The sequence below is a fragment of the Nomascus leucogenys genome, chromosome 14 (genome assembly GCF_006542625.1).
Source record: "Nomascus leucogenys isolate Asia chromosome 14, Asia_NLE_v1, whole genome shotgun sequence".
Taxonomy (NCBI): Eukaryota; Metazoa; Chordata; class Mammalia; order Primates; family Hylobatidae; genus Nomascus; species Nomascus leucogenys.
The window spans coordinates 70872747-70900493 of record NC_044394.1 but is presented as its reverse complement, the minus strand read 5'-3'; the positions used below and the strand labels follow the sequence as shown (position 1 = coordinate 70900493).

At 39.4% G+C, this 27747-nt stretch overlaps 1 protein-coding gene across 5 annotated transcripts; it reads left to right on the top strand.

The window, feature by feature from the left end:
- The first annotated feature begins 3659 nt into the window (after positions 1-3659).
- Positions 3660-27456, top strand: KRCC1 (lysine rich coiled-coil 1). Of its 5 annotated transcripts, none has more exons than XM_030827556.1 (4): positions 3660-3866; positions 18047-18155; positions 20847-20944; positions 26074-27456. In XM_030827556.1, exon 4 carries the CDS (start codon positions 26096-26098, stop codon positions 26873-26875), a length of 780 nt encoding a protein of 259 aa, XP_030683416.1. In that variant the 5' UTR covers positions 3660-3866; positions 18047-18155; positions 20847-20944; positions 26074-26095; the 3' UTR covers positions 26876-27456. The 5 variants fall into 5 exon arrangements, with proteins under 5 accessions (XP_030683416.1, XP_030683412.1, XP_030683414.1 ...); XM_030827552.1 differs by having other exon boundaries at positions 20786-20944; XM_030827554.1 differs by having other exon boundaries at positions 20786-20944; positions 25392-27456.
- Positions 27457-27747: the final 291 nt, after the last annotated feature.

The following is a 27747-nucleotide window of genomic DNA, read 5'->3' as shown; positions in this document are numbered from 1 at the left end:
AGAATTCCTAAATTCATTCATCCTGCATGCATTTAACAGCCCGTGTATCAGGCACTGTGCCCACTGCCCCAGATATAAAGATGAGTAAGGCTGGGCACGGTGGCTCACACCTGTAATCCTACCATTTGGAGATGCCAAGGCAGGAGGATCACTTTAGTCCAGGAGTTCGAGACCAGCCTTGTCCACTAGGTGAGAGCCCCGTCTCTACAAAAAATACAAAAATTAGCTGCATGTGGTGGAGCACACCTGTAGTCCCAGCTACTCAGGAGGCTGAGGTGGGGGGATGACTTGAGCCCAGGAGGAGGCTGCAGTTAGCCATGATCATACCCCTGCACTCCAGCCTGGGTGACAGAGCAAGACCCTCTCTCAAAAAATAAAGTAAAATAGGCGCGGTGGCTCACGTCTGTAATCCCAGGACTTTGGGAGGCCGAGGCGGGCGGATCACAAGGTCAGGAGATCGAGACGATCCTGGCCAACATGGTGAAACCCCGTCTCTACTAAAAATACAAAAATTAACTGGGCATGGTGGCATGTGCCTGTAATCCCAGCTACTCAGGAGGCTGAGGCAGGATAATCACTTGAACCAGGAAGTCAGAGATTGCAGTGAGCCGAGATCACGCCACTGAACTCCAGCGTGGCAACAGAGAGACACTCTGTCTCAAAAAATAATAAAATAAAATAAAATAAAGATGTGTAAAATGTAGGCCCTGTCTTTAAGACATTGACCTTTAAAGGGGATTATGGAAGAGCATAATCCCTCTCTTGGTGGTGAGAGATAGGAGGCTAAGGGGAAGGGTATCCAGGGCTCTGAGGAACCAGGGAAAGCTTCGGAGAAGAGACAGACAAGAGAAGTAGGGAGGGTGACCAGAACCTCAGAACCAGAGGAGATCACTTCAGACCCAAGGACATGGCAGCATGTGCAGAGACATGAAGGCCAAGAAACAGCGTGACAGGTGCAACAACTACAATTGGGACGCTATTGCGGGAGCTACAGATGCATAAGTAGTATACTTCTCTTTACCATTCTGGCACCAGACTACTGTGTTTTATGTCCCAGTGTTTCATATACATTTGGAAGCTATTCTAACAGCAACATCTCTTCGAATGTGTGACATCGTTCTTTGCTTACGTTACCACAAGTTTCACGGCACCCTTTGAGGTGGATATTGTGGCCATTTTGAAGATGAAAAAAATGGAGGTTCAGAGAAGTAAGAAATATGTCTGAGGCCTCCTTGTGAAAAACATCTCCAAAGTGTAACACCTGGAGAAACTCTGATCCACGTGCACAAGGAGACTGCACAAGAACGTTAAAGCAGCACCAACTGGAGGAGCAAAAATAGGAAACAAACTCAGTGTCTATCGAAAACGTGTAGGAGAAAGGGTAAGTAGTGGTGCATTCATACAATGGAATATTATTGAACTGTGAAAGTGAATGAGACCCTCACATATCGGCATGAGTTAATATAAAAAAGGGCATGTAAAAAACATTGCAGATGAATAAACAGTATGTATAATAACACGTAAAGTTTTAAACCATGCAATGCAATATTTCATGTTACTTAGGCGTACATACATATGTAGTAAAATTATAAAGAAATACATGGAAATGAAAAATGCTGAATTTAGAATAGTATTTATTTCTGAGGGAAAGAGGAATTCATGAGGAAGTGGAGAAGAGGGCATTCCAGAAAGAGGGAGAAGTGTATACAGTACTGTGAGCTGAGTTTTGCAATAGTGTGGTATTTATAGGAATCAGTACAGGTTTAATGTTGCTGAATCACAAGTAATAGCAGGGTGGGGAGGTAAGAGCAGTGGAAAGATAATGAGATCAGGGAGGTGCACAGAAACCTCATAGTACTCAGTTTGACCTTTTCCAACAGACACTGGGGAGCCAGTAATGACTTTTAGATAGAACCCTTTGGCAGCAATACGGAGAGTAGACTGGAGCAGTTGAAGTCAGAGGGAGATCTTAGCACGTTTCTAGCAAGAGATGATGAGAATCTGAAATAAGGCAATGGCAATGTGACAGGAAAGTAGAGAATACCCAAAATAAACTCTTCCACAGTATACCAGGAGACGTGCCCATCAACAGGAAAATCAGTGGAGTCATGTCCAGCAGTGAAATGAACAAATTACAGCTGTCTTCAACAGCTTAGAAGAAATTCAAAATATTAAGTGAAACAAACAAGTCCCAGCATACTGCATAAAGGTGTAAATCTTATCAAGTTTAAAAACAATCTAAATGTGTTTTAGCCATGCCTATGTGTGACAATAGAGAAAGGAAATGATGAATACAAACCAGGTTAGTGATTTCTTTGGGAAACAGGGGATGAGATAATAAGATATATACATACATATATATTTGTGTGTATAATGTATATTATAGATGTACATACTGAAAGAGCAACAGGGAGAGAGAGAAAAAGGTCATTTATGGACCAGTGATGACAACGTATGATGACGAAGGATGGTGCTTAATCTACTCTGTGTATTTAGGGTATAATAAAGGAAAAAAGATGATAACTGAGGCTTTATTGTAAAGATCATAAAATGTTTTGTTTTACTTATTTTCCTTTCCTTTGTCCTTTTCTTCCTCCATGCATGCTTGCTTGCACGTAGTCATTTCAGTAGAGGGTAGTCACTAGTAATTGATTAACTTCATATCCTAACCCCAGAGTGCAGGCAAGATTGATGAACTTGTTTTTCTTTTTAAAGAACAATGGACCTGGCACGGTGGCTTACGCCTGTAATCCCAGCACTTTGGGAGGCCGAGGATAGTGGATCACTTGAGCCCAGAAGTTCAAGACCAGCCTGGGCAACATAGTGGTACATCCCCACCCCCTGCCCAATCTCTATAAAAAATGAACAAAAATCACCCAGGCATGTGTGCATGCCTGCGGTCCCAGCTACTTGGGAGGCTGAGGTGAGAGGATCGCTTGAGCCTGGGAGGTCGAGGCTGCAGTGAGTGGTGATCGCACCACTGCACTCCAGCCTGGGCGACAACGCGAGACCCTATCACAAATAAAACAACCATGACCCTTAGGTCCCGCAGACCTCCTTGATGGTCCAGACGGGTCATCATCTAATGGGGCAGATGAGACCTAGAGTCCCAGGGAGGAAACAGCTTTGATCATGGGGGATCACACCCTCTGTATTCTTACCTTACTCATAAAAGCCCCCCAGTTACGTTCAAAGGCATGTCAGTATTTGAGAGACTTCTTCTCCCGCTCTCTCGCTTTGGCCAAATGGAATAAACCTTCCCCGGCTCCTAAGCACTGAATGTGTCGGTGTTTGGCTTACTGCGCATTTGTTACACGAACCTATATTTGGGGGTAGATAAGGCAACAGATCATGTATTTTTGAGATACTTTGAGGGTGGAACTGTAAATTTCCAGATTTTTTTTTTTTAACTCAGTTGGCTTTATATTCATTCTCCCAAGGCGAGCGACCCCACGAACTTTTCCTTGCCCCCAAAAGGAGGGCAGACGGACAGGATCAAAACCAGTAGCGCCAGCAAGACGTTAGAGCCTCGCCGGGAACTGCCAGGCCAAGTGGGCGAAGCAAGCAGCAAGGCGGGGCTCAAGGGGCTTCCCGGGCGCTGGGCTCGCCGCGCAAGCGCAGTAGCGCGCCTCGCCGCCATGGCGTCTGCGCTGTCCAGTCATAAGCCGGTAGTGGCGGCGACTTCCCCTCAGGAAGCCGGGTCTCCGCCTCCTCCTCCCATCCCGCCTGCTCGGCGGCGGAGGCGGCGGCGGCGGCAGCGGTTGTTCCTGCCTCTCCGCCACCTCCACCGCGGCTTATCCCCTGGCTGGCGGCGTTGGCGGGGCGGGGGACAGTAGTTGTAGACGCCCGCCCCTGCCTCAGAGAAGGTGAGTTCCCGCCCCGGCGGCGGGGGCGGCCCGGTCTTCAGCCCCTCAACTCCCGCGCTCCAGGACAGGCCTCGCGCGCCCAGCCCGCCGGGCGCGCCCCGAGTGTGCGAAATGGCCGACCAGGGCGTGGCCCGAGTCCCGCGCACCCCTCACCGGCCGCCGCCCCCGGAAAGAGGCGCCAGGGCTTCCGAGTGGAGTGCGGAGGGAAGGGGCGCTCGGCTTGCGGAGGAAGCCGAGGTCGGAGTGGGAAACTAGGGGCGACCAAGAAGAAATCTAGACCCGGAGCGTCAGGGAAAGGGAAGTGGGGTTGATGAGGAAACTCGAAAATTGAGGGGACAGGGATAAATAGAAAAAAGCCCAAACGTGGAAGAGAGTAAGCTTACGTTTGGTGAAGTTCAGCATCCTGGAAAGTAGAGACTTTGACGTAGGACGCTTAGGGAGAGGTGGATTTAGGAATCGGGGAAAGCAGGAAGTAGCGGGGCTCTTGGGGGAAGAGAAGAGGGATGAGGTTTGGGGGGGATCACTTTGGAGTTACACTAGGCTTTTAAGGATATGGCCCTGTAAGACAAGCTTCTAAGATTTGTAGGCCTGTCTTGATAGTGATCTGGGGGTTTATTTGTGTGTGCTTTTAATCCTCTAGTTTAGAGACAGAGGTCTCGCTGTGCCTAGGCTGGAGTGCAGTGGCGCGATCATAGCTCGCCGCAGCCTCCAACTCCTGGGCTCAAGCGATCTTTCTGCCCCAGCCTCCGGAGTAGCTGGGACTACGGGCGCGAGCTACCGCGCCCACCTGAGTTTTAATATGTACCTACCAATGTCAGAGATACACGAAGCTGGACATTAAAGCGTTGAAAAAGGATTTTATTCCGCAACTACTAACAGAGGGGAAAGGCTGAGCTCCATTCCTATTTTCACTGAGATGACTGCGAGTTTTAAAAGGAGATAAGGAAGGAGGGAGTGGGAAGAGAGGGCTCAAGTAGAGTTAGGGAGGTGAAAAATTACAAAGGGCTGGTCATTGTGTAAACGCAAGTAGGCCAGCTGTGTCTCTTATCTGGGAATTATCTAAGATAAAGTACTATCCTCCCACAGAGACTGGAAGTCAGGCCCAGTCCTTCCTGGTTACATTTCAGAGCGATGGCTTCCACGTCCTTGAGAAAGACACTCCTGAGTTGTAAGAGGTACAAACATCTCAAAGGAACAGAGGAGGATTCGTAGTTGTGAGCCCTTTTTAGTAAATGCCTTTTAAAAGGGAAGTCAGGGAGCTGTTATTAGGTGTTGGCTAGAACAAACAGTAAAATTTTTTTGACAGCCTGGCTTTTCCAACAGGAACTCAAAAGAGGGCTGGATTGCCCTCATGGACGTGGGCTTAGGCTTCTAGAGGCCATGTTAAATTTTGGTCAACTCTCCAAGGATGGGGAGAGTTTTTGCAGTTCTCCAACGCATTGCCCCTAACACAAAAGGCTATTTCTTATCCATCTTAATCTAAGAGACGTTTGAGTTCTTACTATAATAGTTCTATATGTCTGCAAACAGCCTGCTGGTTGCAAACCATGAGATAAAGCTTAAAGCAGTTTTGGGAATGATTTTAGTTGATAGTGCTTGATCCCACTGCAGAAGACCTAAGTAAAACATTCAGCCATGTTCAGTATCAAATTTTTTAGTATTTGCTGTGTTGCCTTATGTTGCTTTTTGTCTTCAGAGTGAAAGATGATGGGAGCCAGAATATTGTAGAATAATTTAGATTCCTTTTTCCAGGAAAGACACCTGTAAATATAACCCTATAAAAATACTGATTTCTTCTTTATCCTTTTTCATGATGAGATATTGTATTTTGTGTGTTATCCCATAATATTTTACACAATTGACTTTGTCTATTGACTTTGGAGAACTGGCAGAGGAGTAAAATACTGCAAATTTCTTAAAACATTTTTGTAAGCACTTTTTCTGTTCACTAAAAATGGGGATTAGTCATTGCAAACAAATGATGAGACTATTAAGTTCTCTTAGCGAAGGCAGTTTTGGAAGTCTAGATTTAGTGTCTTCAGTCAGCCTGGATTATTTTGCTTTTATAACACATTTCCTGCCTCTCACTAATAAATAAGCCTGAGCAGTTTAAAGACTACAATTCAGTTTGGCTCACATGGCCACACCACAGGAAGATTTAGAAACAGCTTCTTGTGGAAAAAGCTTTTTGCCAGACTCAGCATGTGTTTTTGTTTTTGATTTTGCAATGACTTTAAATATGTGCAAAAGACTTTAAAAGATGTCAGTTCACACAGTACTAGCAGTAACCTTTCTATTCCACTTCAGGGTGGTAAAATGAGAATTCTGGAATAGGAGTCTGACTAGTTATAGGTTCTAGAGCTAGTTTCTCCTACAGCTAAATGACCCTGAGTAAGTCCCACACTTTCTGGATTTGAGTTTGGTCATCTGTCGGTGGGGGAATTGGACTAGCCCAGTGACTCTCATCTAGGGATGATCGTACCCCGGAGAAGACCTCTGATAATGCGGAGACAGTTAGGTTGTCTTCATTGAGCAGAGAGGGAGAAGAGCCAATCATAATTCCAAGAGACACAATCCTGAATTTTGAAATCCTGAAAGATGAAAATCCCTAAAGTCTAAAATCCCCAAAATCACAGTCACGAAAGACCAAAATATTGAAAATAATAAATCTGAGAAAAGTACTTTTTTTAGTTCTTTAAAATATGTTTGTTTACATTTTTAAAGGGGGATTTATTTAGGAAAAACATGACAGAACACTTCATAGGTCATTTCACGCAATGAAAGGCAATAGTAACATTTTGTAGACACAAGTATACTGACAGTCACAACATGCATATAACAGTTATGAGCAGATGAACTGTATTCATAAAGAAGTAGGTCAAAAAGGGAAATGTATAAAAGCATGTCACAATGGTTGGTAGTCGTGTGCACCTAGCTTTATAACTGGTCATCTGAAATACTGTGACAAGTCTTTTGATGAGATAGATCAAAAACTGTAATGGGTCACTCAAACTCTTCGCTTATGCAGTTGCCCAAAGGGCTGAAACCTCAAGAAATTTTTATCTTTCGCAAATATGCAAAAGACATTTCTTATCTCTTCATTTATTGAGGAAGTTTCAACGTTTTTAGGTACATGCACAGTGCTTACACACAAAGTCAGTGTTTTAATGTACTTTCATGAAGTCAAATTTGCAAAAAATGCATAAGATAAATTAGAACTCTCAAAGTCTCTGCAGTTTACACTTCCAGTATTGGACATGATGCAAAGATGAAATACATTGCAAAGATGAAATACATAGCATGGTGAATTTTTTTTTTTTTTAAAAAGTCTGACAGTTTAAGATAGTGAAAAGAAAATAATTTGGCAAATGAGAAGATGTATTGCAGGAATAGATTATGGGCAGTTGCACAGAGATAGTCCATGAAAGCTGCCCTAACGTGCAATTATCCTGCAATTGGGATTTTGGCCTTTTGGGATTTCAACATTTGGGATTATCTTCTGAACCCACGAGGAACATGGTGAGCAAGTGCACGTGCTACCAGCATGTACTTGGCATAGGCCAGAGATGCCACAGATAACCTAAAATACACAAGGCAGTTCCCACATTCACACAACAATGGGTTGTCCTACTCGTAATGCCAGAAGTGTCAAGGTTGAAGAACCCTGCACCAACCAAACTCAGTTCTTTTACAGCTTTAAAATTGTGAACTGATTTAACACATCTGTGTTGGTATTCTTTCCATGGCTTGACATGGCTGGGTACTAAAATTGTAATTCATAAAGCATATGAAACTTTGACCTATAATGGCTGACATTCAAAAAGTAATCTCAGATGACATTCAGAGTAATCTCTGTTAAGGTTGAGACTATTCACTAGAATTTCAAAAACAGAATGTAATTGTTACCTGAAAAATTACCTATTGTCACTTTACTTCCGGTAAATATCCTTCATTAAAATTTCAGTTACTGCCACTTGACAATTGGCAAATATTTGATATGTCACACTATCTAAAACATGGCTAGGACTCAATATATTTTTACTTTAGGTATTTATAAGAGTTAAATAATTGCCAAGATGGGAAAAAGTTTGTTTGCACTTAGCTAGAATTTTAAGACTTTGTTAGCAGATTCCTCCAAAGGTATCAAAGAATTGTCATGTTTCCAGTTATTAAAATTCTACTCTCACTTTCAAAATTATGATAGGACCATTAAAACTGATTTGAAGAGCATCTGCTAATCCATTTTCACTTGTACCTATAGCACCGTTATGAGGAACTCCTCTGTATTGGTCTTGGTAAAGAGCAAATATCAGTAAGGATTAAAAATTGGCAAAGGTTGGGGCATGGTGGTTAATGCCTGTGATCCCAACACTTTGAGAGGTCAAGGCCAGAGGATTGCTTGAGCCCAGGAGTTTGAAATCAGCTTGGGCAAAATAGTGAGACCCTGTCTACAAAAAAAAAAAAAAAGTAAAAATTAGCCAGACATGGCCCCACATGCTTGTAGTCCCAGCTACTTGGGAGGCTGAGGTAGGAGGACTGCTTGAGCCCAGGAGGTCGAGGCTGCGGTGAGCTGTGATCACACCTCTACACTTCTGCCTGGGTGACAGAGCAAGACCCTGTCTCAAAAAAAAAAAAGCAAGGAAGATACAAAAGGCATAAGGTTACAAATAGGAAATGGAAAAATTAATCACAAAAACCCAAAGAAACACTATGTTTCCATAGTTAAAAGAAATATACATACTTAGAATTTATTATTGTGGTGTCCAGATTTTCCAGGACTTTGTAATTTGTTTGGTGAAGTTTCTCAAATACTTTTGACAGTTAAAAAAAGTTTCACTAAATAATGATATTCTTGAGTAATCATAGTAAAAACAAAACTACAACAAAAATTCTTGGTTATCTACCTGTTTTTATTTTTTATTTATTTATTTTTTGAGACGGAGTCTCTGTCATCCAGGCTAGAGTGCAGTGGTACAATCTCAGCTCACTGCAACCTCTCCGTCTCTGGTTCAAGTGATTCTCTTGCCTCAGCCTCCCAAGTAGCTGGGATTACAGGCATGCACCATCATGCCCAGCTAATTTTTGTGTTTATTAGTAGAGACAGGGTTTCACTGTGTTGGCTGGGCTGGTTTTGGATTCCTGACCTCAAGTGATCCGCTTACCTCAGCCTCCCAAAGTGCTGGGATTACAGGTGTGAACCACCACACCAAGCTCTACCTGTTTTTAAGGAAAAAAAAAAAAAAATTGGTTTTGGAGTGAAGGACATTTCTGGCTACTTATTGAGTAATTAACTCATTTACGTAGTAATTGCCTAAAAATATTTTCCTTTGTTTCCATGATATTAAGCGGAGACTCAAGTTAAACGACATAAAGAAAATCTAGCTAATAACCCTTCTTAAGTTAATTCAGAAAACATTTTTGAGTTCCTGTTAACGTGCCAGATACTATACTTGGTACTAACGGTATACAGATGAATTAGGCCAGCCCTTTTAAAGGGCTCAATAGTAATATTTATTAATGAAATTAGGGAGAAAAATAAAGAGCAGTTGGAGAAAATGCAGTTTTAAATATGAATTAGACTCCTGAGATATCAGGAGTAGTTCATTGTTTTGCGTAAATATGTGCTCTGCACATGACATGTTTGTTACAGGCACACCAGAGCACATTATGTTAATATAAATCTGAAGTTGGCAGCCTGGAAGAATGATTAGAGAGTGTGTCTGGAGAAACATTAATGATTATTTGTTAGTTTCAGACTTGCTGCCTTTATTAGGTGTCAGTAAGTGAAAATATTAACTAAGCATGTTAAAATGACTAAGAATTGCCCCTACTATATTCACCACATACGTTAGGACATAAGTGTTCATCTCACTTTTTGTTTGTTTTTGTTTTTCTTTTGAGACAGGGTCTCACTCCGATTGCCGAGGCTGGAGTGCAGAGGCACAATTTCAGCTCACTGCAGCCTCAACTTCCCCAGGCTCAGGTGATTCTCCCACCTCAGCCTCCTAAGTAGGTGGGACTACGGGCACATGCCACCATGCCCAGCTAGTTTTTTTTGTATTTTTAGTAGAGACGGGGTTTCACCACGTTGCCTAGGCTGGTCTGGAACTCTGGACTCAAACGATCCACCTACTTCAGCTTCCCAAGGACATGAGCATTGATACGCTTCCCCCTTCTTACAAACCCATTCACATTAACTAACCCATTAGAAGGAATGGTGCATGTTTGATGTTCTTTGATGTAGGATATCTGCCTTGGATCCAAGTAAAACTAACTTCACAAGCATGATCCCTGAGCTAGCTAGCCATAGAGTACTTATGATTATTGGCATTTAAAGACTTACTTTAAATAAGATAAATTTGATACTAAACATGTACTCCCAATTAATGATTTTGTTACTTCATTTGTATTTTGTCATTGGGAATATGCCATAATAAACCCTTAGTTATTTTTGTAATTGTTGTATTAATGTAAAGTAGCTAGAACATGGCAAACTGTAGATCAGACACTAGTCTTATTTCCTGAAAAAGCAAGATTAACAACTAGCATTATATTATAGCAAAGAGTATTCATGCTGTTGACAGGTATTGGGCTGCATTGTTACCTCAATTACGTTCTCTGAAAACACTTTAAATAGGATTTGACCTCTGGGGAAAAAAGGAATCAAACAACATGTTTTGGCAAAGATAACAGAATCAGTTGCCTAGTCTCCCAAAATTTAGTGCTGTGCTCTGCCTAGTCTTTACTAAGATTAAAATAGTATTGGATTACAGAACTCCCTAAGAGCAGGCATAAAACAAGGATGTCCATTCTCACCACTTCTATTCATTATTGTACTAGAGCGCCTAGCCAGTACATTCAGGCAAGAAAAATAAAAGGTTTACAGATTGGCAAGAAATAATACTGTCTTTATTTGCAGAGTATATGATCATCTATGTAAAAAGCCCCATAGAATCTAGGAAAAGGCAACTAGAATAGTGAGTTCAGCAGGGGAGTAAAATACAGGTTCCATATATATAATCAATAGTATTTCTAAATGCTAACAAAAAGCTATTAGAAACATTTAAAAAAATACTATTTACTGTTATATCAAAAAACAAAACTGCATTCATAGGCCTTCTCATAAAACATAAGATACTTTTAGATAACTTTAATAAAATACATTGAGGCCAGGCCCAATACACCTGTAATCCCAGCACTCTGGGAGGCCAAGGCAGGTGGATCACTTGAGGTCAGGAGTTAGAGACCAGCTTGACCAACATGGTGAAACCCTGTCTCTACTAAAAATACAAAATTAGCCAGCCATGGTAGCTCACGCCTGTAATCCCAGCTACTCGGGAGGCTGAGGCAGGAGAATTGCTTGAACCCAGGAGGTGGAGGTTGCAGTAAGCCGAGATCCCACCACTGCACCCCAGCCTGCGCATCTCAAAAAAAAGGTAAAATACACTGAAAATGACATAACATTGCTGACAGAAAAAAAGGTGCAAATAATGGAGAGATAAAAATGTCTCCTAATATATGTTAGTGAGTTAGATTGAAAAGTATAGGACCATGTCAGTAATTTGGTGTATTTATTAGAGAGGAAGAAGAAGAAAGCTACTGACACCTAAAATATAACCAAATTAGCATCCTAATTTTGCTCATAAAATTTTTTCCTCAAAGATTAAAGATATTTAGTAACCATTTAAAAACCTATTATGCTGGCCAGACATGGTGGCTCATGCCTGTAATCCCAGCACTTTGGGAGGCAGATCATTTGAGCTCATGAGTTTGATACCAGCCTGGGCAACATGGTGAAACCCCGGTTCTACTAAAAATACAAACAATTAACCAGGCGTGGTGGTGTATGCCTGTAGTCCCAGCTACTCGGGAGGCTGAGGTGGGAGAATCACTTGAGCCTGGGAGGCGGAGGCTGCAGTGAGCTGAGATCACACCACCGCACTCTAGCCTGGGAGACAGTGAGACCCTGTCTCAAAAAAATACAAACCTATTATGCTGTTTCACATATAAATGCCATATCACAACAGGTCATGCTGTGAGGCATGAAAATTTTTATTACATTTTTTATTCAAATTCAGTTGATTTATTCATCAAACATGAGATAGCTGAAAAACATTTCATATGGTGCAAGAGTTAAATTAGGCAGGGCACAGTGGCTCATGCCTGTAATCCCAGCACTTGGGAGGCCGAGGCAGGAGGATCGCTTGAGCCCAGGAGTTTGAGACCAGCCTAGGCAACATATCAAGGCCCTGTTCTTTAAATAAATAAATAAATAATTCAGCATCAAGTTGCGTTTTGTGAGAAAGATGTTTAAAAAGTTAAATTCAGGTTTTGCTGTTTCTAAAAGGTAGATTGCTAATAGATAAATCCTAGATGCAAGAAGAGAGTAGATTCTTCGTCGCATGCCATAGGTATTATCTTGCCCTTATCCTGCTTAAAGTTTTCACCAGTAATATGAATGAAGTCGTAGACTGAATGCATATAGAAAGTATGTGTGGGAGCCGTAGCAAATACCAAGATTAAGATCGTTTGAATTTTAAAAAATTTTCAGGTGGCTGCGGTGGCTCACAACTGTAATCTCAGCACTTGGGGAGACCAAGGGAGGAGGATCGCTTGAGGCCAGGAGATCAAGACCAGCCTGGGCAACATAATGAGATTCCCATTTCTACGAAATATTATTTAAAATTAGCTGGGCATGCTAGCACATGCGTATAGTCCTAGCTATTCTGGTGGCTGAGGCAAGAGGATCACTTGAACCCAGGAGTTAAGGCTGTAGCGAGCTATGATCATGCCTCTGCACTCCAGCCTCGGGGACTCTGCTTTTTTAAAGAAAGAGAGAGGTGGGGTGGGGGTGGGGAGTGAAAGAAAAGAAACAGAGAAACCTCATTTAGGAATAGTGGTCTAGGCCGGGTGCAGTGGCTCACGCCTGTAATCCCAGGACTTTGGGATTCCAAGGGGGGGGGTGGATCACGAGGTCAGGAGATCGAGACCATCCTGGCTAACACAGTGAAACACCGTCTCTACTAAAAATACAAAAAATTAGCCAGGCGTGGTGGCGGGCTCCTGTAGTCCCAGCTACTCAGGAGGCTGAGTCAGGAGAATGGCGTGAACCTGGGAGGCGGAGCTTGCAGTGAGCCGAGATTGTGCCACTGCACTCCAGCCTGGGGGACAGAGTGAGACGACGTCTGGAAAAAAAGGATAATGGTCTAAACCCGTAACAAGATGTGGTATTAATTCCTGCATTTAGAAAAATAATTCAGTCAACATCCATTTCACATGGGAGAAGATAGCCAATATCGGAGGAGAGAGATGCTACCTCCAGGATTTTAACAATTGTAGAAACCAATAATATGATGACTACTTAAAAAATAACTAATGCTAAAATAAAATGGTAAGGATGAAAATGATGTCCAGGTTAGAAGAAGAGATAATTTCACTTTACTCCACAACAATCACAGTCTATGTTCTTCAAACTATATAATGCTGCAACCTTTGTAATGAGTAAATATATAGTAATCACTATGCAAGTGAAAGAGAGGTGATGTCAAAATTTTCTGAGGAAAGATTTCTACAAATGCCTAGATTTCACTACCGAGCTTTCTTTCCCCTAGTGGTTCCTGTTACCCATCACATGTACTGAAGTTTGATACATATACAATTAGTTCAGGGGCCCAACTGTTTTAATTTGTAAGGAATTTCAAGGTACATAAAACATCTGCAAGTTGTTTAAACCCAACTTCACATAGAGGTATTAAACACATAGAAGAATGGAACAGGAAAGGAGAGATGTGAAAGATACTATACATTTGATAGAATCTGGGTTTGTTCCAAAATCAAATTCACTGCTTTTTGAACGCTTAATGCTTATTCATTCCACTCCCTACTTGCCTCCTTCTGAGGCAAGTTGTTATACAACAACAGCAACAACTCTTCTTCCTCTTCCTTACTTTCTCTGTGAAAGATAACTTTACCCAGGATCAAGGCTTTAGAATTGTCTCTGCCCCCACTCTCCCGTCTATCTGCTCTTCCCAGCTATCACAAATTCCTTTGATTCCACCTTTAGAATATCTCTCATATTCTTCCCTTCCTTTCTGTTGGCTCTGCTACTTTTTTGGTGCAACCCAATAATCTCTTGCCTGCAACAGCTTCCTAACAATATCCCCATTTTGAGTCTCTTTTTCTTCCCCTATTGACTGCAGAATTAAATTCAAATGTCCAAATAAGGCATATTATGATTTAGCATCATTCCACCTTTAGCACTGTCTTTCACTACCTTTACGCATGTCTTGTTTTATCTAAAGCAGAAATGCCTTTTCTAATGCCCTTCTGTCCTCCAGAATACCCTTTGTTTACTCAGTTTTTTTCTCTTAAATTTTACCCATCTCCTTAAGGGTCCATTCAGAATCTATTCTTCTCCACAAACACGTCACCAAGAACACATTATACCTTCTTACGTCTTACAGCACTTTACACATTTTTGTCTTGCATCATAGTTCTTTGCATATCATTTTTTACAAAATTATGAATTCCTCAATATTAACAATTGTTTTGTTCACTTATTCCCAATGTGTGGAACAGCTATGTGTAATGTAAGGGAAAGGGTTGAGATAAACCAAGGTTTAATATCTGCCTTTACCAAATAGCACATGTGGCAACATATTTTAATTTCTTTAAATCCCAATATCCTAATCTTCATGAGAAATTCTTGCAAAAGTAAAAAACTGAAATAATAATCTATTGTTTGGCATACAGTAGGCATTCGATAAGGTTCATCTATTTTTTCCTATCCTTTCGCACAGTACTCACCAGAGTACCTTGAAGACAAACTCAATAAGTAGTGATAAAGTTTAATAAAGTCCAAAAGCATGAAGAACTTGAACTAAACAATGTTATAGGAATTGAAACATGGAAGAATAGCTTTGAAAATATTATAAAGCTAGAACAGACATGACTCAGGAGGAAAATGGCTGAGATTTTGAGCTTGAGAATATTTTGCTATTTAACATAAAAAATGAGAGCTTAGTTGGCAAAGGAGTTAAAGGTAACCCCAAGTTTCTTACCTCAGCTTACAACATTGCCTTTTAGAAATGCCTGGTTGGTATTAAGGGTTGAACCAGGAAGGAAATTATTGTTCTATTTTAAGATATCTTGAGCTTCTAAACTAGTCCTCAGTAAACTTTCCATGTATACTGATTTGTCACCAAAAGACAGTATTTACCTGTTCTTATTAAAGATTTATTTTTGTAGAGACGGATGTCTCAATATGTTGCCCAGGCTGGTCTCAAACTCCTGGCCTCAAGCAATCCTCCCGGCTCAGCCTCCCAAAGTGTTGGTACTACAGGCACGAAGCACTACGCCAGACCAAGATTTTTAATGGAAAAGTCATCATCACATCACCATGTCAGTTTTTGCACATTAATTCTGAGTCAAAAGAAGTTCTGAAAACCTCTGTATTAACCTTTTTACCTTGCTGACCTTAGAGTCAAATGTAATTAAGTCCTTTATTTTAAAACAACTAAAAAATAATTGAGATATTATATATAATATATATATATTTTTTAAGACAGTCTCACTTTGTCACCCAGGCTGGAATGCAGTGGTGCAATCTTGGCTCACTGCAACTTCCACCTCCTGGGTTCAAGAGATTCTCGTACTTCAGCCTCCCGAATAGCTGGGATTACAGGCATGTGCCAACATGCCTGGCTAATTTTTTGTATTTTTAGTAGAGACAGGGTTTTGCCATGTTGGCCAGGCTGGTCTCAAACTCCTGGGCTCAAGTGATCCGCCTGCCTCTGCCTCCTAAAGTGCTGGGATTACAGGCATGAGCCATCACACCCAGCCTGAGATATATTTTTAATACTTTTCAAGTCCTTTCTAAAATGTTTCTGATTTATAATTATCTTGAGCACATAATATTTTTAAGCAAATCTTTTTAATCCATACACTGGCATTAGTATTAAGATTAGTTTGAAGATACCCAGTTTAACTTAAATATTTATGGAGTTTTTAAAAGTACAAAGTCATGTATGTTTTTTGCAAAAATTAATATAGAGATGTACAAAGAGCAATATGTTAAATGTTTGCCCCTACTCATTTTCTGACCCAATTTCCCATTTCCCAAACCCCATTAAGTTTAGCATATATCTTTTCAGATTTTTTTCTGTGGATACTGAGCTAACACACAAGATCAGACTGTCAAATCAGACTCATCAGGTTTACTAATTATTTCAAGGATACAGGCAGTCAAGAGACTCAACTGAAGCAGAGTGTCTAATACATGAAAGATGGCTCCTCAGACCATGTAATATGGTTAGGCTTTGTGTCCCCACCCAAATCTCTTAATGAATTGTAATCCCCATAATCCCCACATGTCAAGGAGAGACCAGGTGGAGGTAATTGAATCGGGGATAGTTTCCCCCATGTTGTTCTTATGATAGTGAGTTCTCCCAAGATCTGATGGTTTTATAAGGGGCTTTTCCCACTTCACTCAGCACTTCTCCTTCCTACCACCTTGAAAGGAAAGTGCCTTGCTTCCCCTTCACCTTCCACCATGACTGTAAGTTTCCTAAGGCCTCCCCAGCCGTGCAAAACTGTTGAGTCAATTAAACCTTTTTCCTTTATAAATTACCCAGTCTTTGGTATGTCTTTGTAACAGTGTAAGAACAGACCAATACACCATGTTTTCCCCTTTGGACATGTATCTCTGGCCCAGAATAAATAGTTAAGGTTTCTAAGTAAGATTCACAAGATCACCTCACACAGTGGGAATGTTTAAATTGTGACTCAGCTCCATGTTACACCCTAGAGAATTGTATAGCTTATGTGGCATTCTTCAGAGAGAGATGTGTTATAGATTCTGGGTTTATTTACTACAGGTAATCTTTAGCCAGGGACATCTTGCTGAGAGCATTTTAGTGGTAAGGTCTCTTCCTCCCAGCAAATATCATTAGGCTCTTTACTTGAGGTCTGGATGTCACCATCCTTCTCTTTTTCCCTCTTCTCCAGGAAAGGAAGTGAATGGATTGGAGGCCAAATGCATGAATTCCTTCCTTACAGTAAAGACATATGTATATATTTAAGTTGGGGTTGTATATGTTGGGTTGTTTATACTAAAATTGGATTTTATGATTGAACAATTGATTGAGTTCTACATATTATTTTTCCCGTTAATATATCGTGGGCATTTCTCTATGACATTACATATGATTCTAACTCATCCATTTAAACTGCTATGTAGAAAGTACAATTTTGATGCTATATGATTGGCACCCTATGTATAAACTGGTAAACTTCTATAAAATAAATTTTAACTGTTAGGAACTTTAGATTGAAGTATAGACCCCAAATGTAAATGTAGTAATTTGGCATAGATTATTCATTAAGTGAGAAACACTTTCAGCAAAAGTTGTAGAAGCTAATATGTGAATATGACTGTAGCTTTGAAGGGCTTGTCTGAGCTCTATTTAGTGAAATTTGTGTGGTTGTATTTGTACTAGCCGTGGAAGAAGGTTGCCTACCACAGGTTAAGATAGTTTGTGGGCTGGGCTCAGTGGCTCATGCCTGTAATCCCAGAACTTTGGGAGGCCAAGGCGCAGGAGTTCGACACCAGCCTGAGCAACATGGCGAAACCCCATCTCTACAAAAAATACAAAAATTAGCTGTGCACAGTGGCATGCACCTGTACTCCCAGCTACTCAGGAAGCTGAGGCTGGAGAATCACGCTCTGGCCTGGGTGACAGAGCCGGACCCTGTTTCAAAAAAAAAAAAAAAAAAAAAAAGATGGTTTGTGGTTCCCCCATGTGATTCTCAGATGACATTGGTGATGTATCTAGAATCATTAGCTATCTTAAAATCGACTGCATTTCTTGAGATTGTTAGCTTTAAAACATAAAATGCCAAGACTGGATTTCTTAGCCCAGGCTTTCAATACTGGTGCCCCAGTAACTTTACCTTCAGAATGGTATTTTGTAGACTAAAAAAGTTAGTATATTAAATATTACAGTCTTACTATTTTCATATTAAAATTTTTATTCTAATGAGCAAAAATTTATTACTCTAGCCTTGCAAGCACTCAGAAAATTAAGATTTGAGGTGGTATATTAAATATAGTAGTTGAAGATTAAAAATATTACCTTAACTATTTAATATAATCTTCTGTCTTACCTCTCTTTTATTGATAGATACCACATTGAATGAACAAAGACTGAACTTTGTTTACAGATACCTTTTATAAAAGATGTCTGTGGAGTAGTGTTACAGTTCAAATAACAAAGGATTTTGCATTATGAGGTAGGTTGAAAATAGAAGGAATGTGTCCTAATGTCACTTTTTAAATGTAGTGGGTAAAATTCATATATGTCATCTTATTTAATCCGTACAAGAAAAGTATTGTCCTTTTGATGACTGACTCAGAGAAGGGAAATAACTTCCTGACTTACATTTGGGGAAGTAGGATTTAAACTCAGATCTTTCTAATTCTGAAGCTCATTTTCTTTTCCTCTCTCCATTTTGTCTTCTACCTTATCCAGAAAGCCACTGTATCAGTTCTTGTGGTAAATATAAGGAAGATATGAAGCTTGAGCAGGAAAATATTAATATAAGTCAAGAGATATTGTAGATCCCTAGAGTCTTCCTTTACAGTAATCAAATTAATCAAAGGTTACAAAACAATATGCGGCAGTCTTACCCTTGACTTTGCCAAGTTTTCAAGGCACAGGATTATAGAATGCTAGCATTGGAAGGTAAAATGTCTAATTATCGTACTTCCTTAGTTTATAGATGAAGAAACTGAGATCCGGAGTAGTGATTATTTTTAGATAGTCATGGGCATGACTAAGCCAATAAATGAGATCTGATTCCCTATCCAGTGTTACTTCCTTTTATATGGTATAGCTCCTCACTTGTATCATCTTTGCTGTATAATAGTATCTTGGAGAAAGAATAGTCTTTTGTATACTACATTACAATAGACTTTTCCCATTCTGCTCTTCTCACGCTCTGAGACCTGGATGAGCTACTGGATCTCTTTAATCTGTGGTATCTGGGATACCAAAAGTAGTAGATACATTTACTTAAATGAAACATAAGGCCTGCTGTGCTTTTTTAGAGAACTTATCTAGTTTTCCCCGTTGATAACCATGTCAGAAACTGCATTTTATTTCATATGCGGTGGTTGAGATTAAAGTACCATAATTACAGTCATGTCTTAGCCTTGGATTGAGAGAACTTGGATTCAAGCCTTGACTCCACCATTAATTGCTGAGCAAATCACTTTGACCTCTGTAAGTATGTTTATTCAACCTGAAAAATGGAAGTGGCAATCTCTGTCTTGTCCTAATTCTTAATCTACTGTATTCTAGTCTAGTATATTTTGGGCTCAGTCTTCAGAGCCCAGAGGTCTAAGAAATAGTCGAAGGGCTCTGTGATAACTTGAGTTTCATTGAAATTTTAAAAATAACTTTCATGGGATTATAAAGTAATATTCAATGTAGAAAAATACAGAAAATATACATCATTCATAATTGTGTTCTGCAAATGTTAGTGTCCTTTTCCCTACATTTACATTTTAGTTACTCTTACATGGTTGGCTTTAAATATATTCAGAGATTATTTTCTGTTATGGCTTGAACCCTTAACAGTTTACTCCTTGTCTCATTTAAAAGTGTGGAGTTAGGCAGTACAAGGCTGTTAGGACAATTCCATGATCATCAGAGAGGATCCAGACATTTTCTTTTTATTCTAAGGCCCTGACTTACTTCCTCATGTTCTCTGATGACTGTTTCATTTCTAACCATGGCATCCTCATTTCAGCAGCAGAAGGGAAGATCCCTCCTAGAATCCTACACAACACTTCGGCTTTCTTCTTATTGACCAGAATTTATTCACATGGCTACATCTTGCTTTAAGAATGGCCAGAAAATGTAGTCTAAAAGACTAAAAGCTAGACACATTTCCTAAGGTTTGTTAATAAGGAAGAAGAAAAAAATATATTGGAAGGCAACTGGTAGTCTCTGTCACAAACAGAAACATAAAACTTTATGTTAGCAGTAATTCTAATCATAGGATTATCTACTGAAGCTGATACTTTGATTTGAAAGCAAGTGAAACTCTATTCGTAAACTTTTAGTTCAGACCAAATATATTAAAACTCATAAGTGCTGTTGTTCAATTTATAGTTCTTTGGGGTATATACCTAGGGTAGAATAAATTTGGAGTAATTTCTTCTTAAATAAACAAATGTTATTTATTATTCCAGGGTAAAAAAAAAAATGCTCAAAAAGTTAAGGCTTTACAAGCACAGAGAGACAAAGACCATATGATCTCACTTATACATGGAATCTAAAACCTTAAGGAAGTAGAGAGTAGAATGGTGGTTACCAGAGGCTGGGTGGTAGGGTGAGGGAGTGGGGACAGAGAAAGGAAAGACATTTGCCAACAGGTACAAAGTTACAGGTAGATAGGAGGAATAAGTTCTGGTGTTCTATTGCACAAGAAGGTGACTATAGTTCATGTATATTCAAAATGTATTTATTATTTCAATATTTTTTAAAGTAGCTGTAAAAGATTATTTTAAGTGTTCACATTGCAAAGAAATGATCAACATTTGAAGTAATGGCTATGCTAATTCACCAAATTTGATTATTCCACACTATATACATGTACTGAACTATCACACTGTATTTCATAAATATATACAATTATTACTTGTCAGTTAAAAATAAAGCTATATAAAATATATTGTTATAAAAATAAAGTATGTTTAAACATTTTTAAAAGTTAGGCTTTATTTTCAGATTTATAAGAAGCAAATTAATAAAATGAAGGTGAATTTTGTGAATTTTCAGATGATTGGTCTATGTTGATGTGATTATAAACTTTGAATTATTTAATCTTTGTAACAAGATTGTGTTTGGTTTCAGATGAATGAGAGTGGAGAATTGGACAAAAATTGATTTTTAATTTCCGAATTGTGGTTTTTAGCTCACCAGTTATTGTATAGTCTCACTATTTGAAAGTTCATGCTGAAAAACTGAGTGAATATGATCAGATTTCTCCACCAAATTCACAGCCTGATAAGGGTAAGTAAGATTCCATTCACCTCTTTATTCATCTCTGTGCCATCTGTGGTCCTTTGGAACTGGCTTCTTTCACATAGCATAATGTCTTCAAGCTTCATTCATGTTGCACCATATATCAGTACTTCATTCCTTTTTACTGCTGAATAATCTTATATGAATATACCATATTTTGTTTATCCATTTATCAGTTGATGGGCATTAGGTTGGTTATTTCTACTTTTTAGTTGTAATGAATAGTGCTGCTGTGAACATTTGTTTACAACTTCTTGCATGGACATAGGTTTTCATTCTTTTGGCTATATATGGGTGGAATTGCTAAGTGGAATTGATGAGACTGCTGTTAAGTTATTTTCCAAAGTAGGTGCACCATTTTACATTCCCACAAACAATGAATGAAGTTTCCAATTTTTCCACATTCTTGCTAACACTTACTAGTATCTTTTTTTGACTATAGCCCTCCTAGTAGACGTAAAGTAAAATCTTTTTATTAACCAAAAAATTTCAAACATACTCAAAAACAGAGAAAATTGTATAATGAACCCTCATGTATCCGTCATCCAGTTTCAACAATTATCAACATCTTTTAAATCTTATTAGTGACTTTTTTTTTTGAGATGGAGTCTCTCTTTGTCACCCAGGCTGGAGTGCAATGGCGCGATCTCGGCTCACTGCAACCTCCACCTCCCGGGTTCAAGCAATTCTCCTGCCTCAGGCTCCCGAGTAGCTGGGACTACAGGCATGTGTCACCACACCCGGCTAATTTTTTGTATTTTTAGTAGAGACGGGGGTTTCACCATGTTGGCCAGGCTGGTCTCGAACTCCTGACCTCAGGTGATCTGCCTGCCTCAGCCTCCCAAAGTGCTGGGATTACAGGCATGAGCCACTATGCCTAGTGTATCACTATTTTAAATAGTAAAAAAGAATTATAATTACTTTCATTATTTTGAGATTCACTCACGTCATGTGTATCAATATAGTTTATTCCTTTTTATCACTGATAGTATTTCATTGTATCATTATACCACTGTTTGATTTAATCCATTCACCTGTTGATTGACGTTTGAGTTTCTTTTCTTTCTGGGGCTATCACAAATAAAACTATATGAACATTCACGTGCAGGTCTTTGTATAGACACACAGTCATGTGTCCGTTAACAACCGGGATACATTCTGAGAAATGTGTCATGATTTTCTCATTGTGCAAACATCATAGAGTGATGGTATAACTTACTACACACCTAGGCTATATGATATAGCCTATTGCTCCTAGGCTACAGATCTGTACAGCATGTTACTATACTGAGTACTGTAGACAGTTGTAACACAACAGTAAGTGTTTGTGTATCTAAACCTATCTAAACAAAAAGAAACAGTAAAAATATGGTATGAAAGATAAAAAAAAAATAGTACACCTGTATGGGGCATTTACCATGAATGGAGAAGCTTGCAGGACTGCAAGTTGCTCTGAGTCAGTGAGTGGTGAGTTAATGGGAAGGCCTAAGATACTACTGTACACTGCTGTAGACTATAAATACTGTAAACTTAGGCTACATTAAATTAATTAATTAATTTATTTATTTATTTTGAGACAGAGTCTCGCTCTGTCACCCAGGCTACGGTGCAGTGGTGCGATCTCGGCTCATTGCACCCTCCGCCTCCCAGGTTCAAGCAATTCTCCTGCCTCAGACTCCCTAGTAGCTGGGATTACAGGTGCCCACACCACACCCAGCTAATTTTTGTATTATTACTAGAGATGGGGTTTCACCATGTTGGCCAGGCTGGTCTCCAACTCCTGACCTCAGGTGATCCGCCTACTTCAGCCTCCCAAAGTGCTGGGATTACAGGCATGAGGCAGCACACCCAGCCCATTAAATTTATTTTTAAAATATTTTCATTGTTTTAGTAATAAATTAACCCTAGCTTACTGTAATTTTTTCACTTTATAAACTTTTAAATTTTTTTAACTTTTTGACTATTTTGTAATCACACTTAGGTTAAAACACATTGTCCAGCTGCACAAAAATATTTTATTTCTTTATATCTTTATCCTAGCCTTTTCCTATTTTATTCTTAACTTTTTTATTTTTTATTTTTATTTTTTATTTTTTTGAGATGGAGTCTCACTCTGTTGCCCAGGCTGGAGTGCAGTGGCACGATCTCGGCTCACTGCAACCTCTGCCTCCTAGGTTCAGGCGATTCTCCAGCCTCAGCCTCCCAAGCAGCTGGGATTACAGGCATGCGCCACCATGCCCAGCTAATTTTTGTATTTTTAGTAGGGTTGGGGTTTCACGATATTGGCCAGGCTGGTCTCGAACTCCTGACCTCAAGTGATCCACCCACCTGGCCTCCCAAAGTTCTGGGATTACAGGCATGGGCCACCACACCTGGCCTTATTTTTTTTTTTTTTCACTTGTTAAACTTTTTTATGAAAAGCTAAGACACAAACACACACATTAGCCTAAGCCTACACAGGCGTTAGGATCATCATCACTGTCTTCTACCTCCACATCTTGTCCCACTGGCGGGTCTTCAGGGGCAGTAACATGCATGGAGCTGTCATCACCTATGGTGCCATCTTCTGGAATACCTTCTGAAGGACCTACCTGAGGCTGTTTTACAGTTAACTTTTTTTTAATAAGGAGAAAGAATATACTCTAAAATAATTTAAAATATAGTAAATAAACCATAAACTAGTATACAGTTATCAAATCTTATGTACTGTACATAATATATGCTGTACTTTTATATGGCAGTATAGTAGATTTGTTTATACCAGCATCACTACAAACACATGAATAATGAATTGTGCATTATTCACATCACTATGAATTTTTCAGCTCCACTATAATTTTATGGGACCACCATCATATATTCAGTCCATTGTTGACCAAAAGATTATTATGCAGTGCATGACTGTTTCTCCTTCTCCTTTAAGTAAATACCTAGAAGTAGAATAACTGCATCATATGGTAAATATATGTTTAACTTCTTAAGAAACAGCCAAACTGTTTTTCAAGTGGTTGTACCATTTTACATTTCTATCAACAATGTTTCAGAGTTCCAGATCCTTATCAGCGCTGGTATTGTCAATCTTTTTCGTTTTAGTCATTCTAGTAAGTGCATAGTGGTGTCTCACTGTGGTTTTAATTCACATTTACTTGCTGATCAGTGCTTTTAAACATCTTTTCATGTGCTTATTGGCCATTTGCATATATTCTTTTCTGAAGTATAGGTTAAAATAGTTTGCCCATATTTAAGCAAGTATTTGTTACATTATTTTTTATTATTTTTCTAGTCAGAATTTTTATACTATTTAAGTTGAACAAGAACTATATTTTCTAACTTGCCAAATTAGGCTTCATTTAGGTTTTCTTTTTAACCTCAAATTTCCAAATTTGAAAAACTGGCTGATCATTAGTCTCAAAAAATTAGGAGGGAGTATATCCCATGTAGAACTAAACATTTCTTCCTTTTAGCAGAAACAAGCCTTGTTTCTGAGAGCTGAAAAAATGTTCAGTTCTACATAGGATATACACCCTCCTAATTTTTTGAGATAAACTGTATCACCAAAAATATATAGGGCAGGTGGGACACAGTGGCTCACACCTGTAATCCCAGCACTTTGGGAGGCCGAGGCAGGCAGATCACCTGAGGTCAGGAGTTGGAGACCAGCCTGGCCAACATGGTGAAACCCCGTCTCTACTAAAAATACAAAAATTAGCCAGGCGTGGTGGTGTGCACCTGTAGTCCCAGCTACTCGGGAGGCTGAGGCAGGAGAATCACTTGAACCCCGGAGGCAGAGGTTGCAGTGAGACGAGATCGTGCCATTGAACTCCAGCCTGGGTGATAGGGCAAGACTCCGTTTCAAAAAGAAAAAAAAAATATATATATATATATATATATGTATATATAAAATATTATAATTTCATAGTAAGTACATTTTCTGCTATATTTGTATTTATTCAGGATTTGAGGTGAGGAAAAGAATCAGGAACAGTCTTGCCCTTCCCCCCAAAAAAGAATCAAGCAAACAAAAACATCTACTGTAAGATTCTTCTGAAACTTTTCTCCAAATCAGTCCTATCCCCTTTCAGTTTTCACCCCTGTTTCTTCCCTTATTCCTCTCACCAGTATTTTAAGAGAGAACAAACCAGAAGACATTCTAGAATGCTTTTTTCACCAATCAGAAGTAGTGGAATAAAATCCAAGCCTACACAGAAGATACAGAACTCTGTTCCTTCATCTTCCCTCATACCTGATACCTAAAAGTAGTTTTCATCTTATAACTGAATTTCTAATTTTCAGCATTCCCAATCAATTTTATAAACATCCTTTTATTGTTAAGTCTTACAGTACTCTCGTCAGGTGAATATGTTTATTTTATCTTGAGTAAACTGAAGATTTTAAAAATCAAATTCTATATCTGTGGTTCTTTTACTTCTCTTAGAAACTAATATACAGGAAACCAATTCATGAGAACTTCAGAAATTATTTGAACATTAGTATCAAGCCACCCACCGTGGTTGTGTGGTTCCTATCCACACATCCCTGCTTACCTCACATTTTAGCCCTATGACAGCAACATGTGTATCAGTTCCTTTCTGCCCTCTTCGTCTCACTTCTGAGAAGGGTAAAGTTACTGGTACGTGACCTGGGAGGTATCTGACCATCCTGATGCTACCCTTTGGCATATAATGTCAAGATACTCAACTTTTATGCTGAAACAGGTTGTAATTTGTTTGAGCTGCTTTGTTTTTCAAAGCTCTTTTCAAGAGCAAAGGAGGCCAGGTGCAGTGGCTCATGCCTGTAATCCTGTCACTTTGGGAGGCTGAGATGGATGGATCACTTGAGGCCAGGAGTTTGGGACCAGCCTGGTCAACATGGTGAAACCCCGTCTCTACTAAAAATACAAAAATTAGCTGGGCGTGGTGGCACACACCTGTAATCCCAGCTGCTCGGGAGGCTGAGGCAGGAGAATCACTTGAACCCAGGAGGCGGAGGTTGCAGTGACCCAAGAGCACCCCCACTGCACTCTAGTCTGGGCGACAGAGCGAGACTCCATCTCGAGAAAAAAAATGGAAATGCTCAGGACAAGATAATCTGGTAAGAATTTTCTCCCTTCTTTGCAGAAAATCCCATTTTGTCAACCTAATGAAGCATTCAAAGAAGACATATGACTCTTTTCAAGATGAACTTGAAGATTATATTAAAGTACAGAAAGCCAGAGGCTTAGAGCCAAAGACTTGTTTCAGAAAGATGAGAGGGGACTATTTGGAAACCTGTGGGTACAAAGGAGAGGTTAATTCCAGACCCACGTATAGAATGTTTGACCAGAGACTCCCATCTGAAACCATCCAGACCTACCCAAGATCATGCAATATTTCACAAACAGTGGAAAATCGGTTGCCTCAGTCATTACCAGCCCATGACAGCAGATTGAGACTAGACTCTCTGAGCTACTGTCAGTTCACCAGGGACTGTTTCTCAGAAAAACCAGTACCCCTGAACTTTAATCAACAGGAATATATTTGTGGCTCACATGGTGTAGAATCTAGAGTTTACAAGCACTTCTCCTCAGGTAACAGTACCAGTACTCATCAAGCCAGTCACAAACAGATACAGCAGAAGAGGAAAAGGCACCCAGAGGAAGACAGAGAAAAATCAGAGGAGGAGCGGTCTAAGCATAAGAGAAAAAAAATCTGTGAGGAAATTGATTTAGACAAACACAAGAGCATCCAAAGAAAGAAAACAGAGGTGGAAATAGAAACTGTGCATGTCAGTACAGAAAAGCTTAAGAATCGAAAGGAGAAAAAAAGCCGAGGTGTAGTCTCTAAGAAAGAGGAACGGAGGCGTACAAAAAAGAAAAAGGAACAAGGCCAAGAAAGGACAGAGGAGGAAATGCTTTGGGACCAGTCTATTCTTGGATTTTGAAGCTTTTGAAGTTGGTTCTCCCAAAGTTAAATTGAAAAAATAGGTGAGAGCTTGGTTTTATGATGTCCATGTTCATACCACTTTTCTTATGTGAATAGGTTCTTTAACTTCTAACAAAGGCCTAGTGAACAGAAAGTGTTTAGCATGCTTGCTCTGCAACACAGAAATTACTTTTCCTCATTTTCTAAAAGCATTATTACATTTTTTTGACATATAGTGTAATTTCCTTTAATGAAAGTGACTCTGCTTTTATTCATCAAATTGCTTTGATGGTGGAATTATTTTCTCTTGGGAGGTTATTTATTTTGAATTGGAGGATTAATGACCTTTGCACAATCTGTTTCTTGATTGGGTTTGTTATAGTTTTGAGTTGGGTATTTTATGTTCATTGGTTTTTCTCTATGAAGCAATTTTTTTCTCCTTTATTAGATCTAACTTGCAGTGTATTTTCTAGGCTGGAAAGTGGAAAATGAAATACATTATAATCTTAGGTTACATAAAGTTTCTAAAGTTTAAAAGAATCTTGATACAAAATCAGTTTATATTCTGAAAATATTTATAATAAAGTATTCTAATTTCTACATGTTGTTGTGTGTCAATCTGTTCCTATTTAACAATGATTTTTCTCTTGGGAGGAGGAGAGAATAACTTGGCAGTTCATACTTAAGAGGCAAGATCTTTTGGGTAGGTCACACTTTAAAGTTGTAAAAATTCCTTATCTATTATACCTTGCTTACTCACATTTGAACCTGGTTTTTCAGGTAGAAATCTATGACTGACTGTTACAGGACCCCACCACTTAACCAAAGTTAGCCTTTGGGTCATGGGTTTCCTCACTATAGTCCCTTCACTGGTCGCCAGAATGATGTTAT